This window comes from Pleurodeles waltl, chromosome 1_2 (genome assembly GCF_031143425.1).
Source record: "Pleurodeles waltl isolate 20211129_DDA chromosome 1_2, aPleWal1.hap1.20221129, whole genome shotgun sequence".
NCBI lineage: Eukaryota > Metazoa > Chordata > Amphibia > Caudata > Salamandridae > Pleurodeles > Pleurodeles waltl.
The window spans coordinates 491004155-491023951 of NC_090437.1; the positions used below are offsets into that span (position 1 = coordinate 491004155).

The following is a 19797-nucleotide window of genomic DNA, read 5'->3' on the forward strand; positions in this document are numbered from 1 at the left end:
ATGCCTGCACCCAAAACTTTACTTTACTGTGTACTGCTCATGGTTGCACTTTACGGCACTTCTAATTGCAATGTTCTTGCTAATCCATGATCACAAATATCAGAACTGGATTACACATAACAATGTGTACCAGACTGGCGTCAGGGTGCTGCAGATATTGGATGATATATCAGAGATCCTACCTGCCAAGCATTGACGTTTAATGTAGGACCAGGAAGGACATATCAAGACCCAGAACACATGTCTGGAATATCCACATAAATCAAATCTGTTTGCAGTGAATCTAAATGAACTCATTTACATAGATAGTAGTCATGCTGAAAACTGACATGGGTGTGGCCCTAATGGACCTAACGTGTCTGACTGCATTATCAGGACTTCCATATGTAAATATCAACAGGGCATCATGCTTGACAGATTTCACTACACTACCACGATTTTCAGGTGGAATGGCAATGTTTCTGTATTCACCACACATAGGTAATCCTACTCTGTTATGACAGTGCTCTTCATAACACAATCCACTCATGCAGGTATGTAACAACTGGCCCACTTGAATGCACACCCTTCCAAGATCACCCATGCAGCCCTCCAGATCCACAGCTATGCCTACAGTCAGGGCTGGTTTTCGTCCTGGTGGTGCCCTGTGTAGCAATCTTTTTTGGCACGCCCCCTCTACCACCCCATGTCCTTCTCCTCGGATCCCCACACTGCCACCAGGTTAGGTGCCCCTCATCTCTCTATAGCCACTCTCTCACATACATTTAATTTTTCTTTAAATCGCTGGTAAAGGCTGGCTTCACTAATCCACTCAGCTATCCACATAAAACACAGCTCTGTTCTTTGGAGCAGGCATTTTAACCCTCTGCATAACTTTATGGCGAGTCAAAGCTACCTCTAGACAAAACTCTGATATCTCTCTCTAGCAGGAACATTAATCATAAGAGTTATCTTGACATGTTTAATGCTGCCTAAAAAGCTGGACATACAAGTAACTCTACAGCAGGTGCTTTTAAATGGTTAAGATACGCTAAACACAGCTCCCCTCTGAGGTCAGTGCCCCTCCATCCAGATCAGCACCCAGTGTGGCCACACCGGTTGCACCGCCCTAAAGCCAGTCCTGCCTACAGTGCACATTCTGCGTTACCAATCTGTGTATATGCACACAATGTGAACTACACTTGCATCTCAAGATTTAAGCAAGCTTAGACACACTGTTAATTTGGAAGCAAGACTACTGCACTGTTTTTCCATCTCTTAGAAACTGGACATATGTTGCTTATTTGCAAATGCTTAGTTAAAACATTTCAATGAGGGTTTGTGGACAAAGGAGAACACCTCAGTGATTTCAAATTCATAGCTCCAATGTAGCATTAGACAAGTAGTTGTGAGTGGTGCAGCAAAAGTATGAAGTCTTTTTTTAAACATTTTTAATATGAGATTTATTAAAGATGAGCAGCATGGACAAGAGATCAGAATTTGTATCTTTTTTGTTTTTTTCATGAGTATTTAAATTCACATGAGTCAATTTTGGGTCAGAAGTTTTTCAGATGGACCTTTAAAGGTAGTGAGCTTTTGGCTGGCAGCCCCAGCCCTCCAGCATCCCGCTGTGACCTCCGACAAGGCTCCGGGTTAGACATTCTTTGATACAGAATGCCAACCACAAGAGCCAGATACCAGCGTACAATCTCCTGCCTTGACAAAGTGGGTTACCTCGAAACACCTGTTGGTTCTTTGGAGTTTGATCAAAATATTTATTGATTGATTAGATCATATAGTTGTGAATAAAGAACTTGGTTCTGAGAAAACATACATGAGTAAAACATTATACAATTATGGAAATTATATTGCCATATATTCATAACCAACCTGCTACTAGGGACACTAGGGACACATAGTAAAACAACACACCACACCACTAGGGTTTTGGTGCTGGAGGTGTAGGCCCTGGGCATATCATGCCTATACCCTGATCAGCAGTGAAATAGTTTTAGGACGTATGACTCTAGGCCATCTTAAGCTTGTTGGAAAATTGGAATATTGAAAGGTTTTCCGGAGAATCAAATGGAGTGGAGAGGCATTTTTAGGTCTAGCCTGTGAGCGCTTTGATCTGTTGTAAGTATTGTGGGCTTCTAACAACACCCATCTCACACCCATCACTTTATTTCTTCCTCGGCTTGCTTTTCAAAAATCACTTGATATCATTGGTAAATGCTTTACGTTTGTCTTGCACTGAGGCTGTTTTTGTCCTGCCTTGCAGACTGCCCCTTTTACATGGATTATTGCACAAATGCGGCTATACTACAGTGTGGGCATTTTTATTTTCTTTTGTCTCTCCCCTTCGTGCTGCATGGTGGCCATGACGCTCCCAGCATAAACAGACACAACAGTGTGAACTCAATCGGTGGTACTGGAGCGCTGGTCTCATTGTCCACAATTACCTTATCAGAGTTATTTCTTGTGGCTCTTCCCTTAAAACACTTGAAATTGGCAAATACTTTATCTAAAACTGAAATCCTCAAAAAAGCGGCTCTCCTGGCACAGCAGGAGAGCCGATACTACACTATTCACTACCCTCGGAAAACTTGCCCCATAATGCTTTGCAGGGCATTACTTTCACAATTTTTTTTGCTCATAACTCAGCCTGTGGTGGTCCTAGGGCAATGGGACCATCTACAAAACGGTCAGAACAATGTGTTCTTTTTGTCTACATTATATACACTACTTTCACTCATTCGTGGGCTTGCCTTTCAAAAATTCTTTGATGATATTGGTAAATGCTTTACGTTTGTCCCACCATGGGACGGTTTTGTTGCTGCCTTGGATACTGACCCTGTTACATGGATAATTTTGCTTTTGCTGATATGTTTGACTGCGAGCGAACTTCTTATTTCCTTTTATGTGTCTCCTTTGCACTCACTCTCTTGGCGGGCGGGCCCTTTGAAACAACTTGCTTATGTCAACTGTTTTACTTTACATTTTCAATTTATATGGCATGAAAAGTAAAGTTAGGAATTTACAACGCTAATAGCTCTAACTCGACCAAACGCAAGACCCATTGCATTGCAAATGCTTGTTTCATGTGGTTATGCTTTCTAAGGGCTGACTGTATGGTTACATGACCACGTTTCTTCCAAATGCTAATATTATTGTGGTGTCCTCTAGGGGCTGTTCTGAGCATTGCAGTCTTATCAACATACTAAAATATTTGTGGCACAGAAACTCGCGGCAAGGAATTACTTATACAAAACAGTCTTGCTCATAACTCAGCCTGTGGTGCTCCTAGGACAATGGGGCCACATTCAAAACATTGACCACTGTGTTCTTTTTCTGTCTACATAATCTCTGGGTCCCCACACTATGTTAGTGGGGACTCCAAAATAATAAGCTCTACCACCATTCATTATCTTTTTAAGCTCTCTGCTACCTGGAACTTTTGTTTTACAGCTGGAGAAGTTATGTTTTATGGGATTGGTTTGCAATATCATTGCAATAGGCCTTTTAGGCTTGAAAATGAGTAATGCCCTACGCTCTTTAGGGGCTAAATATATGGTTACACTGCATTACTTTCTCCCATTCTTTTTTCATGAGGTTATGCACTCTCAGGGCTGACTGTACAGTTACATGACCATGTTTTTTCCAAATGCTATTTTTATTGTGGTGTCCTCTAGGGGCTGTTCTGAGCATTGCAGGCATCATACTATATTATTAGTGGCCCGAAAAATCGCCACATTATGCTTTACCAGTTTTATGATGGAACCACACATGCCTTAACAACGCGGTCAGAACCATGACCGTGTTGTTTCACACATGCCTTTACGACGCATTACTTTACAACAAATTTTCATTGTAAAAGCATGCCTAGTAAGGGCATGTGTGGAAATGGCATGCAAAACGGCATGCGTGGTTCTATCATACAACACCCCCACCCGCCCTGAGGCCCAAAACATCCCCCACCCCTAATACCTAAACTACTCTGACACCCCACCCACCCTAAACCTTATAAAAACTGCCCCAACCCCCCACCTCACCCCTATGAACTAAAGTACCCCAACCCCTCATCCGCCCTAAACCTAAAACAAAAACTACCCGATCCCCCCCACCCCTGCCCCATAAAAGTAAACTACCCTGACACCCCCAACCGCCCGGAATCCTACAAAAAAAAAAAAACTACCTAGACCGCCCACCCCTAAAAACCAAACTACCCCGACCCACCCACTCACCCTAAGCCCTAAATCCACCACACTGCTAAAAACTACCCACCAACCCTGCCTCAACCCCACTTACCACACTGCGTCCTCTCCCAATCCTTCCTCCTCTTCTCTCCTCCCTTCCTTAAACCTGCCCGACCCTAAAAAAAAAAAAATAGCCGGACCCCCCACCGTAAGACCTTAAAAAAATACTCAAACCTCCCACCCCTGCCCGTTAAAAAAAATATATATATATAGCCCGCCCCCAGCCCCCCACTCACCCTGATCCCTTAATCCCCCCCCCACCCATTCCCCGGCGCCACTTACCTCACCGCGTCCTCTGCGTCCTGTCCCGAACAAAGCATGGCTTTTTCTGTGCCTTAACCATGCATATGTTTAGTTCAGTACATGCATGGTTAAGGCACAAAAAAGACCATGCATTGTTTAGGCAAGAGTGGTTACGCTTGCATGGGAAACATCCACGTTGTTTTCATTGAGTGGTTGAGGACGTGGCTTTGCAGGGCATTACTTTTCCAAAACAGTTTTGTTCATAATTCAGCCTGTGGAGGCCCTAGGACAATGGGCCCACCTTCAAAACGCTCTTGATGTCTACATCATCTCTGGGTCCCCACACTGGGTTAGTGGGTACCCCAAAATAATAACCCCTCCCTCCATTCAGTATCTATTTAAGGGCTCTCATGGCTGGAACTTTTGTTTTACAGCTAGGAGAAGTTTTAAAGCCCTTGTTTGTGATATCATTGCAGTAGGCCTGCTAGCCCTAAAAACGCCCTCTAGGGGCTAAGTATATGGTTACATTGCATTATTGTCTCCTTTTTTTCATGGGGTTATGCCCTCTGGGGGCTAAAAATATGGTTACATGACCATGTTTCTTACAAATTATATTTTGTTATAGTGTCCTCTAGTGGCTGTTTTGAGCATTACAGACTAATGCCAAAAGTTTAATTCTGATAAAGGTTTATATGATAATTGTATATGCGTTAATAATCTCTCCTTATTACAATTACGACCATGATTCAGGCCAACCTAACATCCTTAATACACTAGGACTGTTTGAACACTCTTGATATGCTTGGGTGACCCTTCTAGTTTATTTCTTCTCTGTGTCTGTCTTGTGTCTTTTTGGGGGAATTATGTTAGCTAGCCAGCAATTCTGATGGTGGGGTGGTGAAAGTGGTATTCTATTGGAATTAGCATGGCAGATTTAAATTAGGATGCTAAATGGCAATATTTTCATTTTTTACTGCAGATAGAGGAAGAAGGTAAATGGAAGTGCTTTAGTTATATGCAGGGTCTCTGGAATTATATGGCAGGAAAAGATGAAATTATGAGGCAGGGTTGTCCAATTTATGGGGCAAGAAAAGACCAGGTATGAATTTACAATGCCAATGGCTCTAACGCAAGCAAATGTGAGATCTACTGCATTGCAAATGCTTGTTAATAGGAGCTGATGTGGGGGGCAGCACTCTAAAAAAGAGGAGGCTTTTGCCTGCTCAAGTGATGCCCATGGAGTAAGAGACTGAAGATGGTGACATTTATCAGTCACAAGAGGAAGTGCCATATCAATCTGTTCTCAATGCAAATAAAGGTCTTTATGGGCCATTGGACAACCTGAAGCATTAGCAGGCTACTAAAGGAGTGACAGTCACACAGCAACATGACGAGTAATCTTTATAGTAAGATAACCCACACAGAACACATCAACAAAAAAGATTTCCTCAACGTTTGAGTTCCACTCCAGGACCAATCCAAAAGATGCAAGCAAAAGCCTGATAAGAGGTGCTGCAACCTAGATGGAGTGTTTTACATATTATTTTCACACACCATCATACTCATCATCCATTCATGCAGACACATGCACACACACATGTTTTCACTCACGCAAGTCACAGAACAAAACCTAGATACCACACACCTCCCCTTTTTACCAAAATGAATAAAACCACATTTACTGGTAGTTGGGGTTGATGACGTCTGCAGCCTGGGATGTTACTGTTCTTTTTCATGTGTGAGTGTAACAAATCACCCTGCTGTGGCTGCTTTCCCCCATGGTAAGCGCACCATAAAAAGAGTCATCCTTGGTGTTACTGCTCTCCTGTATCTGGTCCTTCAAAGGGACCCCTTTCTGGGCTCATGCTGTTGTCTTTGTCCAGCCTCTTCCCAAAACACCTTTGGGAAGAGGATTAGTGAGTTAGTAGGGGGCTTAGTGGTTCACAGTCACACTATGGGAAATAAAAGTGTGGATAACCTGAAAAAGGTGCAAGAGGTGGCGTGGGTCTGAGCTGGTTCCTACACATGCTACACAGAGAATAACTCATACCCAACAACAAGTACTTCTAAGCAAGTAGGAGAGAATGGGAGGGAGCAAAAGCAGATACTTCCCTGGAACCCGTCAGATAACATTGATCCCAAAGCCCATGGCTTCTTTCCTGCTTGGACACAAGGCCAAAAGAAAATCAGATAGACTTTTGATTCCAAACCTAATACTGATGTTAACCTGGTAGCAGCCTAATGTGTGGAGTCCCAGCCTGCAATAAACCCACCCTTTATCACACAAAAAACACAGCCCTCATCCTCCTCTCCTCATCCCCACCTTGCCCAGCGTCTTGTCTCAGTTTAAAGTCCCAGTGGAAGGCTCTGTGGAGACTGGAAGTATTACTCCCAGTGAAAGATTCATATGTTACAATTCCATGGTGTATTTTGGTCCTAGAGATGAAAGAATGTGTGTGAGTAAAAAAGATGAGAGGCAGTTGCAGGAACCATCAAAAACTGGAATTTGGACATCTTCACTTTGCATTTAAAAAAGCACATCACTTTACATTTAAAGAAAAGCAAGCAGATTATTCAAAGTTGGTCTGAGAAATGTAAATAGAAGATTAAGAGAATAGAGGACTACAGAGCCCCAAGAACACCGGAGCACTGGATTTATAATGTACAAGCCAAAAGCTTTCATAAGTCCTTACAGGCATCTTTGTTAACAAAAGCAGAGACCAAAAGAAATCCAACATTGAAACCAGTTTTGTCACCCAAACCCTAAATCCATTCTTGAAGCCGTAAAAAACAAACAAAAAAAAAACACTGGATATCAGTCCTTACAAGAATCTTTAACAAGAGCAGAGACCAAAGGAAATTCAACATTGAAACCAGTTTTGTCACCCAAACCCTAAATCCATTCTTGAAGGTGGAAACAAGAAACACTGGAGCTGATAAAAATGAAGCCCCAGAGACAGTCCCATGCAAAGGCACTCTTCTGTTTGTACTATCAATGAGCTTGATGCAGATCCTTATCCGAATTAATATTGTGATTTTCAAAAATTAAAAGCCAGTGGTGAAAGGCACCTAGACTAGACATTGCATCATTATTATCATGATGCCCACTTTTGAGAGTCCTGACCCTAGGATATAAAATCCTAGCTTACTAAGCAACACAGCTGTTTCAGATGATGCAACAGTAATCATAGGAGAAGAGGGAAACATGTTTGGGGATGAAGTAAAGGTTCGTTGTTACCAGTGAAAGGATGAAGCCCATACAAGAATAGGGTAATACCTAAATGAAGATAATATGGTATAGGGCACAATTAAAAGCAAACAAACTTTCACCTGGCTCCTGAACAATCAATTGTCACCCCAGCAAGGATCAGAATGCAGCAAAGTAATATACTGAAGATTTTAGTACTTAGCATTCTAAAGCTATCACACACATCAGTATGCACCCACATTAATGTGCACACACATCACTCTCACACATGCCTCACCCTCACAGACCACACTATATGATACTACAAGTCAGGGTGGGTAAAAAGATGTATTCTCGCTTTATGCTTTTAAATGTGTTCTCACTAGAGAAGGTTGACTGCATGCAAATAGCATCAATACACAAACTACATTTTGAAATACAACCACAAATACCACTATTAAATGAACACTGAAAGCTTTTAATATTCATTATTGAAACCCAAATTACCGCATACCCTTATCACTAACTACCAATTAATTATCCTGAGCAATAGCACTCAGAACAAACTGGCTACAGCTGGAGACTGAGTAGTAAATTCGCCCAGGTGATGCAGTTAAGGAAGCAAAGGCATACAATTTCCTTTCCTCTGAAGGTCATTTTAATACCTACTAGCAATATACTGCTAACCAATGTTGAGTTAAGAGACTGGACTAAGCAACAAAATATGACTTTCCCAGAATCTACCAACTTACCATAATAGGGGTGAGCTTCTTCTTTTCGAAGCTCAGCTTTCTTTCTATAAATGTTGCACTGCTGTTATCTTTGACAAAGTTCAGATTGTGAAGCTCTTCCATCACCTGAGTCTGGACTTCACTGATATTGGTGGGGAGAGGCTGAAATATACACAAGTTCATAACTGTCGTATAAGCCAACTTGTCATTCAAAATACATCTACAATTCAGTTGCTTTTCGTGCGCAGTAAAATATAGACAACTTAGAGGGCAAGGCATAGCATCAATGAATCATGTCTAGTGGTCAACATCACCGAACCTGGAAGAAATTCTTACCAGCATTGGCACCTTGGGGCGCGAGGAGGACTGTAGTGCTGTAAGCATGAGGTCCCTCAAGAGAGAAACGAAGCAGTGCAGGCAGTTATGTAAAATGGTCCTGGAGGCTGTATTGAACACCTGAAGCTCCTCTACCAGTTGTGCATTGAGGGCCTCAAAGTTTTTCCTCGACAAATCCAACTCCTCTCCAGAAGACTTCTGTGGGTGGCTTTTGTAATCCAGCAGTTTGTCGTAGCGTTTCTGTATGAGCTTCTGCGGGCCTGGAAACATGGCCTGTAGTGTGGTAAGTGGCGTCCAGACCAGCCTGTCTACCTGGAGCCTCTAGTGGGTTACAAGTCACATGAAATGATGAATTAGCACAACTGCATAGGATACAGGCCCTACAGGAAACAAAGTTTAATTACAAAAGGATGTCTATGGGGACAACTCTCTGCCCTTGTATGCATACAAAGGCATGGATTGACATGGATTACAAAGCGCCATATGAGGTGGTCCCAGATAGTTACATTTTACAAAGATTTATTTTCACTTCCCTAGTCAAAGCTTCTATTTTTACAATGATCAGTTTTCAAATAGATTTTTTTAAATGGCGGAATTAACATCTGGGTATTCTAAACCTTTACAAATTATTGTGTAAGTGGGTACAACCTTCTGCCACAGGTGGTCGCTTAACACATTTGTTCTCAGAAACTGTTGAGAGTCAACAGGGAACACAAAAAGATGTTTCCTTTTCACCATTGTTCCTAAAGGACTGGGTGGAATGTATTTTATATCAAGTTAATGATCTGTAAATCCCATGATAACATTAAATAATTAGTACGAAATTAACGTACTTATTGGTTACAAAAAACAGATCACAATCCTTAAGGTAAACACGTTTCAATTTGTCTTCCTTCTGTACATAGAGAGAGTCCTGAAGCTTTACAGAGCTCAACAAAAGGAATTGTGGAAACCCTTCTCGAACGATAAAAGCACCCATTTGTCCACCATACACATCAGTCTCAAACAACTTTTTCCCCACATATTTTTCCATTGTCTGAGCAGTAACCCACTCTCATTTTTTTTTAATTAATTTTGGCGCTTTCTAGGCAAGCTTCGTATACTCTATAGAACAATTTCGATCTCATAGAATTTCCTGAATCAGAAAGACTACGGGCCATATGTAGGAACACATTTTCCCATAGACACAGAATGGGCAAAACTGCTTGCTACATCTGGCCCTACATCCAGAAACAACTCATTCTTCACCATCTAATGGTTTTCTCACAACCTTCTCCTCTGCAACCATCTAAGCAGAAACTATTCTTCCACATCCTGTTGTAATATACATCTGCCCCAGTGTTTGCTTGTCACTGTCCCCTCTGTGACATCAAGTCTTGCTCCCCCTTCTTCTTTCTTCATCCCAGACCAGTTACATTTACCAACTATTCTTCCTTGGCATTATAAACTCTGGGCACATGCTCCACTTTAAACTCTGGCTCTATCATGTGTCACGTTGGCCAATCTTACTTGGGCTCCTTGGGGAGCTGATGGTCAGTTCCAACTTTAGATTTAGCACAGAGCATGTCAATCCTAAATGTTTTTCAGCACGTACCTGACTGTTTTATTCAGACTCCCTCAAAACCCTGGAAGCAAAAGCAGTGATGGTGTTTTTAGCTTCAAGTGTTGTTTCTAACAGAACCCCCCAACAAGTAGGGATGTTGCACGCTAATCCAGGGTTACACCGTTCCAAACTGGAAACCTTGCATTTACTTTCTTTTGCCTTCCTACACCCCTCTACACAATTCCACTCCATTTCTTAATTACCTAATTTACGCAGAGTATCAACTTTTATGAAATGTATGCAAAACTTGGTTAAGCCTAGAAATTACAATTATAAAATATGTTCATTACTCTCTGAACCTCTTTTCATGGTGTGCATTGGAGCTTTTTTTCGGTCTCACATACTTCAAACTGAGTCCTTTAACTCACAATATGCTGAACAACTTTCATAACCTAGCATCTCTTTGCTTATCTTTCTCACAAGCATAAGTGCATCCGCTTGAAAAAGTGTTAGTATGTGAAAATACAGACTAATAATATAAACTACAAAAATTAAAAATTTAATTTTAACAGGTTAGAAATTATATAGGCAAATGGGTTTATGCGGTTCATAGTTAACTAGTTTGAGCTTTTATTTTTGTATGTATGTTTTCATATGGAACATATGGTCAAACATGCCCCCCAGCCCCGCCCCCACCCCCCGAGCGAGCTCACACAAAGGTTCGTTATAACACATTAGAAGACCAGTTTGCATACTTTGCAATCATTAAGGCAGTTCTGAGACTTTTGATTCAACTTCAGCTGACACCGTATGTAGCTCCTTTCTGGAGTGGTAAAAACATTGTTTTCTTTCTACTTGCCCCATTAGCTTTTTTAACCATTGCCATTTGACCAATCACTCTATGGTGTTGACAGACTGCATCAGCCCCCACCTACACACAATCCCTTTAATTTCTCAATGTATATTCCTCGCTGTTCCCACAGCAAGCATTTTGCAAATACAATAGAGAAGTGGCCCTAGATCAATCTAATCTAAGGCACATAGCTTTCGAGACGCCCTACTGGTTCTCTGAAATATCTTATGGAATGCCCTCCTCAATTCCTGCTTTCTGCAAGCACTCCACATGCCTGGGCGTGGGGATCACTATTGGGATGTAGCTTAAGCCATGGTTCTCTTAATTGAGCCAGCAAGATCATTATGTTACTTACACACGATTCTCCTCCGCAGAGCATTCCTTAAGCTCAATACAAACCTCACAATTACCCCAAAAGACAACAGTTGTGATTTACGGGAGTTTGGTAAAGAAAAATCCATCAAAAAGAATGCGGATACAGGAATTGTGTTGGGAAAAGAAATACTGTCTATTTTGAGTTGAGCAAATCAGGTATAATTCTGAATAGCAGCTCCCCTAGGTTCACTACTCTTTCCACTAGCAGGCATATGGAAAAGCATGGAATCAGACCATGGTAAATCTGCCATATCCAGAGTTGAAAAATGACCATTGTATTGCCCTCTGGAACACTCTGCCAAGGAAACCTGTTGGAAACGGTGGAAAAGGGCAAAGGTCTTTCCCACGCAGACAAACTCCCACAGCAGGGCCATGGTACAGGGAATGTGGGCACTCAAGAGTGGGTCTCCACACTAGATGTATATTTACAGCTCTGCACATATTAATGAATACTATTTCGACATGAAGGGACATGTGTGAAAACGCTGCAGCGAACTCTGAACAAATGTTCCAATTTTAGTGAAAAGGGTGCTGCAAATTTACAACCGATTTGCAGCCGAGATGTCTAAAGATGGTGAACTTTTCTCCGCTGAGGAAGTGGCTCTGCAGGGTCCTCGGATGGCAGAATTCATATTTCTGAAGACCAAACTCTAAATAGGGCCCTTTGGGGTTGCCCCATTCCCAAGTGGTTTGATATCTAGTTTATTACATGTAATATTCCTCTTCCAAACGTTCTGGTTGTAAAATAGTAATCTAACACCTTGATATTTACACTCGTATTCCAATCTCTCTGTGATTTTATTATTCTTCTACAGCCAATGCAATGTAATTGCATTTGTCAAGTAAACACTCCTTAAACACCTGTTATATTACCCTCTGCACCATGTTGCCAGAAGCTCGTTACCTCTAGACACTGACGAGATGAAACAGAGCACTGCAGAGCCTCCCAACGCATTTCTTTCTCCTTTGCTAAGCCTGTTCCTAGAGATTTGCTTGCACACAACCTATGTCCACTTTTTGTCCAGCTCACTCCTGTGCTTCGTCCTGCTTGCAGCAATCAATTTATTTTAAGTGTCATTCTTAAATCACAACTATTCTCTCATGTTGTTTTACTTTCAAATGATCATCTAGTTTCTCTTTGGTCTGTTACAATGTGCAATTAATGTTTGTGATTTCAGGTGTGGACACAGCACTCATTTTTCAGGCCCAGCACTTATCTCTTATCTACAGATTTTAACCCAGGGCAAAGACAGCAAGGTTGCAAAGGGAGAAACAAGTTGAAAAAAAATAGGGAAACTGGAATGAAAGAGGTAATGCGCTAGAAAGTGCTCCCAAGAAAGATGTTGGGCGCGTGCACTTTTTTTGGTTTTTTCCTTAACAAATAAAGCTTTTGTGTGATCTCTAAAGACGCCCACCAAAGCTAACCTTTTCAAATCAGTCAGCATTTCACATGATCACAATCAATTTGTCCAGATCTTCGTTAACTAAGTGCAAGTCTGACTGCTTCAAATATTTTTCAAATTCTTTTCAGTTTTCTGCTTGCTTTTCATATACTTGTGATAGTCAGTCCTAAACATTGTTCTCCCCTACTTCCAACAGAAAATCAATGGTGCAGTCTTCCTCTTATTGATAACATGTTGCCATGCACTGCTGTTACACAGTGGCAAAATACATTTCTCCACTGGGCACAACTCAGTACTAGCACTTCACGTCGTGGGTCTAGAAGGTTGAGCAATTGACTTTGCCAATTCCTGTTGCCAATTGTATTTGTGCATATGATTCAAGATACATGTATAGCTGTCACTGAAATAGGCATTTTAAAGAAAGGAGATAACAAGGTGGGGGCCAAGGCCCACATGTGTCCAATTTGCCACTGGAGCAATCAGGACATGGTCTTCACAGATTGCATCAGCCCCCCTACATAATCGTTTTCCCTTCTCGACTAATGCCCTTCGCAGAGCTAACAGAGTGCTTTTTGCTAGTAAAATCGCTGGCGTCCATTTTTAATTTACTCTTCTAACATGTTAGGTTGCCACGTTAAAGCTGTAAGTTAAAATGAAAAAAAGACAAAGATATGCATGGAAAGTTTAAAAATGAAAGTAAAAATGTAAAATGCAAAATTAAATAAGACCCAGCGGGATATGCAGCAAGAAGTATTAGGGAGGGGGAGATTGAAAACAGATTGCGAGGGGGAAGGGAGATAAAGAAAGAAAAGGGGAAGAAAAGGGGGTAGACAGCTATGAAAAGAATGCAGTCCCATGGAATGCTCAAGCCGAAATAAAAAAAGAACCCTCAAGTAGGCAGTGGCAGGATGAAACTTATCCAATCAGAACACCATGAGCGCCAAATGCTCCCGGTAAGACGAACACAAGAATATGGAAGAATCAAGAGCAGATAACTGAGATAGACAAAAAAACATGCAATCATGAGCAAAAATCTGACCCAAAGCACATTTTAAGTTTATGTTAATCATGGGAAACAATTTGCTGCCAATATGTTTGTAGCAGAGACATAAAATGTGTCAGTGGCACATTCATGACCAAAGGACTTAGGGCCACATTTATGAAAACTGATGTACAACAGTGTCAATGACACTGTCTGTGTGATCCGCAATGGGGTAGCAAATGACCTACATCATGAATATTCATGAGGTAGGTCATAATTTGCAACCCCATTGGGAATAGCGGCACACACAGGGATTGTGGCCTTCTGGTGTCAGCAGACCACCATGTCTATGACTGCTTTTAAATAAAGCAGTACTTTAAAAAAAAAAAAAAAATGCAGCCCTTTTTCCTTAAAGGAAAATTAATTTCGAAAACAAAAATGAAAAGTGTTCTTTTCATTTTTTCAGAGCAGGCAGTGGTCTGCTGGACCACTGCCTGCTCTGGAAAAATGTTTTGCATGCAGTCACAAAGGGGAAGGGGTCCCCTGGGGACCCCTTCTCTTTTGCGAATGGGTTAGCACCAATTTGAAATAGGTGCTAACTGCGATTGTTTTGCGACTGCATTCGCGGTCACAAAACAATCATACATACAATTTAGATTCGGTATTAGGAAGGGATGCCCTTGACATGCCCCTTCCTAATACCGAATCGCAAAACCCAAACTGCGATTCAGTAACAAGTTACCGAATTGCAGTTTGGGATTTGTACATCCCAAAAAGCATTTTTCTAGTAGCAAAGGGGCCGATTCTGCGAATCGGCCCCTTTGCGACTAGAAAAATGCTTCGTACATCTGGCCTTTAATCACCGTGCCACTGGCCAAGTACACAAAATTCTTCACTCCACAAAACAAAGCCGCTGATAACACAACATATGAAAAATATTTGGTACCCGATATACTACCAAGGATCCATTAGCTCCCAATGTGACAGTAGTAGTATCCAACATGCTACTTGATTTATGCCTGTATTCACCTCTAGTTCTGAACAAAAACCTTTTTATGCAGGTTCTCTCATCCTGAAGATATATCAGAAGGATAACATTCACCCCAGAATACTATGGAACATCTTCGATCTGCTGGCCGTGGCCAATTCAGGCTACTCCCTCTTTTATGGTAAGGTGACTGGGCAGGCCAGAGGGCTGCTCAATCACTGCTCAGCTCAAGGCTTTACCACAGATCTTCAGTCTACAGGGAGTTAAAAAGTAGGCTTTTCCTCGTACTGCAGATTACAAATTCTTCTGGTGACAAATAACTGACTTAAAACAATCATTTTGGGACCTCTGAAAATCCATGTCCCCAAAATATCCACATCAGCATAGTGATACGCCACACCCACACTTGCCAGTATGTGTCCAGTGAATGAGAATCAGCGCTTAGAGAACGTTACAAGATGCCATCAAGGGATGTGCAGAGGAAGAATGGTCTCCATCCTGATGCTTAAAGTTCAAACACAGCACTGTGTTGAGAATACATGTCAGAATATGCAGTGTGTTATAGAGATAGGCTGGGCATGTAGAACAAGTCAGGAAGCCCAATGAAGTTCTCTAAACACTCACTGCCTTCTTAAGTGCATGCAGCAACCACAGACATGCTGAATCTTACGAATGTCACATCAACAACACTACAAATTTCACTGCCACCCTTCTTGGCTAGCAAAATTCCAGTGATAGGTGCTAATGAAGAAAATAACAGGAATCCTCAGCGGAAAGGCAGACCTCCAATTTAACCCATACCCTCAACTGGCAGAAATCAAGACTTCAGCACCAAAAATGCTCTACTAGTCAATAAATTGATATGGTCCAAAGAAACAATATATTCAAATATCTATTTAGAATTCTAGTGAGCCTCTTTCTACTTTCACTCAGCACTAGCTGTGGTCAAAGGGGGGAATACAAAGCTCCAATTATTTTACTAATCCTAAGATTCTGCAGACAATATCAACAACTAAAATATAGTTGCCCAGGTAACAATGTTGTTCTAGCCTTAGGTACTCATTAGTAGAGCACAATAATACTGCTGCTCAGGATCACCATACTTAAATGCCAAAGCAATAAACAATGCCATGGATCTAACATTTAAAGATTCAACAATGCACAGAAATATCTATAGTTCACACTCAACCTTGTCAGTACGCTTAGAGGATCATATGGTTATCATGTGCTCAATTGTTCTGGAAAGCTTTATTCTTGAAAAACTCATTGCAATATAACATGTACACATAGTTTTCAAAGGCACAGTACAACAAAAAAAGGATGCCTGGCATCACTGGAAAATGGTAAGATACTGTCATCATATATGTCTCTTGAATATAATTAGGCCCACTCGGATCTTTCGGAACCTAAATAATATAATCTATTCTAAATTTAAAATCAGACAAATAGGGATACTTACTCTCTGAGTTTCCAATAGCTCACTACATAAGTCCACTTTTTAAATTTTCAAGTACAATTTCGATTGCTTCAACATTCCAGATTTAGACCACAAATTCTGATAGTTACTGTTACCAGAGCCTCACATCCTCACTTGCCTCTACCACTTTTGTGATCTCTTCACCCTTTCACTACCTTTGTCATATTGTGCATGGAATACAAGCACAGAAAATATAAATATTTATCTGTCCACACAAGTCAGTGGGAGAACTTTTTTCAGTCACCAGACACTCAAAGCGGGTTCTTCAAAGCAAATGGGCTACCTTCTACTCCAAGCAATTAAACCGCAGACACCTTTTCAAGCCGAGAACACCAAACTCCCCACTTTAAGGCACATAAATTTGTGGCTTGAATGCAGTGGCTAAAGAATCATTATAAATGACAAGTCGTCTGTTAAATATCTTTAAGAGAATAATATACTGACGATTCTTTGCGTTTTCTTTTGATCTCCAAAAAGTACAATGTGGGGGCTGGCACAGATCTGGTACAAGTGTTTTTGGAGATTGAACCGGCACAAACATGAGATCAATTGCACTCTAGCACTCCTGGTTGTTGAACCTGAGGTGACTGCTTACTACCGTATTAATGTAGCACTGGGCATGCGTTTGCTTTCTGCATATAAATGCAGGCTCACTGAAAATTATAGCATGAGCCAGCCTGGCAAACATTGGTCTTTGGTTTTTGGAGTCCATGCATGGCCTTGGCACTCTGTAGAAAACAAGAGGCATAGCCTGAGTGGGAATGTGTGTACATAGAGGAATTAACTCTATATATGGAAAAATTATTAGCTGAAGAGGATTGTGGGAAACATCCTGAACAACACATTGGGAACATCGTGGACGTTTCCCACACAAGAGTAACCACGCTTGCTCGAACAACTTGTGGCTTTTTCTCTGCCTAAACCACGCATGTGCTGAGCTACGCATACCCCTGATTAAGGCAGAGAAAAAGGCAGAGTGGATCGGGAAAGGAAGCAGTCAGGTAAGTGGGGTTGGGGCAGTGTTGGGGGTAGTTTTTAGGGGTTAGGTGTGGATAAAGGGTTTGGGGTGGGGGTTGGGCTATTTGTTATTTTTTTAGGGGGGTGAAGAGGGTGGGGTATTTTAAGTATATGGGGTGGGGTACTTTTGAGCCTTAATGCAGGGTCAGGGTAGTTTTGTTTTTAGGGTGGGTGGGGGGTTGGGGTAATTTTGTTTTTAGGGGCGGTGGGGGCGTCAGGGTAGTTTTGTTTATACGGCGGGTGGGGGGGTTGGGGTAGTTTAAGTATTAGGAGTGGGCTACTTTTGGGCCTTTTGGCATGATAGAACCACGCATGCCATTCCCACACATGCCTTTACTAGCCATGCTTTTACAATGAAAAATCGTTGTAAAGGCATGAGTGGTAAAGGCATGCGTGGAAACAACGCGGTCGTTGTTCCAACTGCATTGTTAAGGCATGCATGGTTCCCGCATGCGTTGTTCCATCATACATTCAAGGATCATCCACCTAATGATAAGAGACAGCAGAATGAGGCCCTACCCAATGAACAACGACTCATAAGGCGTCCTGTTTAGTGGCATCTAGAAAGTAGAGAAGCTGTGAAGAAACACCCGCTTCCTAGCTGTTCTCCAGACCAGTAACAACCAAGACCCGAGGAAGAAGCAGACTGCAACTGGGATGAGAACTCTGAATATATTTACAGATTTGAATGGAAATAGACGCATAGGGTTGCTAATCACACACCTAAATAGACTTCATAAGCATAATCTCCTATTCAAAAATTTACTACAAAAAAACACAAGTGAAACCAAATCGGATCAGTCCAAGAGTAGACTGAATAATAAAGCTGAAGACACTGGAGGGTCCATCTGTTGCCCCCATCTTTGATATTAGTGGGATAAAATGGGGGTTGAAGGATAGTCACATAGTCACATCTGAATTCAATCTACCTTGGCACAAACTGTGATTTTAGACCTCGTCCAAAATATAAAGGAAAACCAAGGGCAGTTAGAGAATGACCAGAGACAGGTAACCTGGAGAACTCAGCAGCATATGTATAGGATTATCTATAGACTAAAGTGAATGCAGTGATACAGAAATGTCTGTCATTCATTTACACAACTCCATGTTCACTGTTCAAGTCAAAGACTGATGCATTCAAATTTATGAGCAAATTAGGATTAGAAGCTTTTTTCCAAATATCAGAATCAACTGGTTGACCGGATACTCTGTGAAGAATTCAGATTAAAAAGCATTTTTAATGCACAGGTGATTAATGCCACTGCGTACGTGTTGTAATCAATAATTGTAATTGTTTTACAAAAGCTTTCATCCGGAGCTCCTATCAAGACAGCGATTTTAATACTATGACAATTATCAATTGCATATAATGTATCCAAAAGATCAAAATCTTTTGCAGTTTCAGGGTATGTGCATAAAGTAAAATAAAATGAAGTTCATTGAAAATAGATTTATGTCACCCGTCTGGATTATATTTTTATGTTAGGTATTTCTACATCTATGCATTAGAAAATGAAAAGATGAAACAATATGAATAATTCCTTTTAGACAATAAAATACTATTGCCACTCATTAGCAACTCTGCCACTTTGATATTTCCTTAGTGCAGTTCAAAGTACACTTACAAAATCTTCATATGCATGTCCAGAAGTATTGGCTGTGATGGGCACACCATTCTTCTCTTCACCTTTGTTCTGAATTAGACCTTGAAGTTCAATTATATTTTGAGCAGACAGTGGCATGGCATCCTAGAAAACAAAATCAGTCCAATATTGTGTGAAAATACAGATTCTGATACAACTATGGGGAAAATCAAGATGGGTATTTATTTCCCACAACAAATTTTTATTAAATTTCAAAATCAACAAAGAACATGGTAAAGAGTTGCAACACATAATAACTAGTTAAAACATCAACAACTCTCCAGTTGTTCTCCCCAAGTCTCACCCCAAACTGTAAGTAGGGCATCCTGATCCCTAACATTATAAAAATTATTTTTGGTCAATAACCAAAGCCTATTTGATCACAATTTATCTTGATACTAATTCAAGCATCCAATAAAGTTCCTTCACATTAATTCATTGCCCAGAGATCTCTGGGGCAAAACAATGCTGGTGAGATCCATTTCAGTGGCTTCCAGACTGTGCAGAACCGCTCATTTTCGCCTCTAATATCATATGTGAGCAACCCCACAGCTGTTCAGGTCCACAATTGTTTGTAGCAATCACTTTGTGCAGCTGTTGAAACATTTTATTCAACTGCTAACATCTGTTCTATTTCTGCTATCAGCACATGCTCAACATGGGTCCAGTCATTTCCAGTTCATCTGGCCCCACACCTTACATTGTTACTTCGATTATCGTTACTTGGGGCTCAGCTGGAATCTGGTAGCCCAAGGTTCCACTGATATGACTCAACATTTAATTC

At 41.2% G+C, this 19797-nt stretch overlaps 1 protein-coding gene across 3 annotated transcripts in view; it reads right to left on the bottom strand.

Moving 5' to 3' along the window:
- ARHGEF38 (Rho guanine nucleotide exchange factor 38) overlaps positions 1-19797 on the bottom strand; it is a 215098-nt gene that overhangs the window by 9013 nt on the left and 186288 nt on the right. For all 3 annotated transcript variants that reach the window (XM_069241343.1, XM_069241361.1, XM_069241352.1), the window contains exons 9-11: positions 18996-19118; positions 8733-9053; positions 8418-8558 (exon numbers count right to left, since the gene is read on the bottom strand). In XM_069241343.1, coding sequence (XP_069097444.1) covers positions 8418-8558; positions 8733-9053; positions 18996-19118 — 585 coding nt within the window. The remainder of the gene's footprint in view (positions 1-8417; positions 8559-8732; positions 9054-18995; positions 19119-19797) is intronic.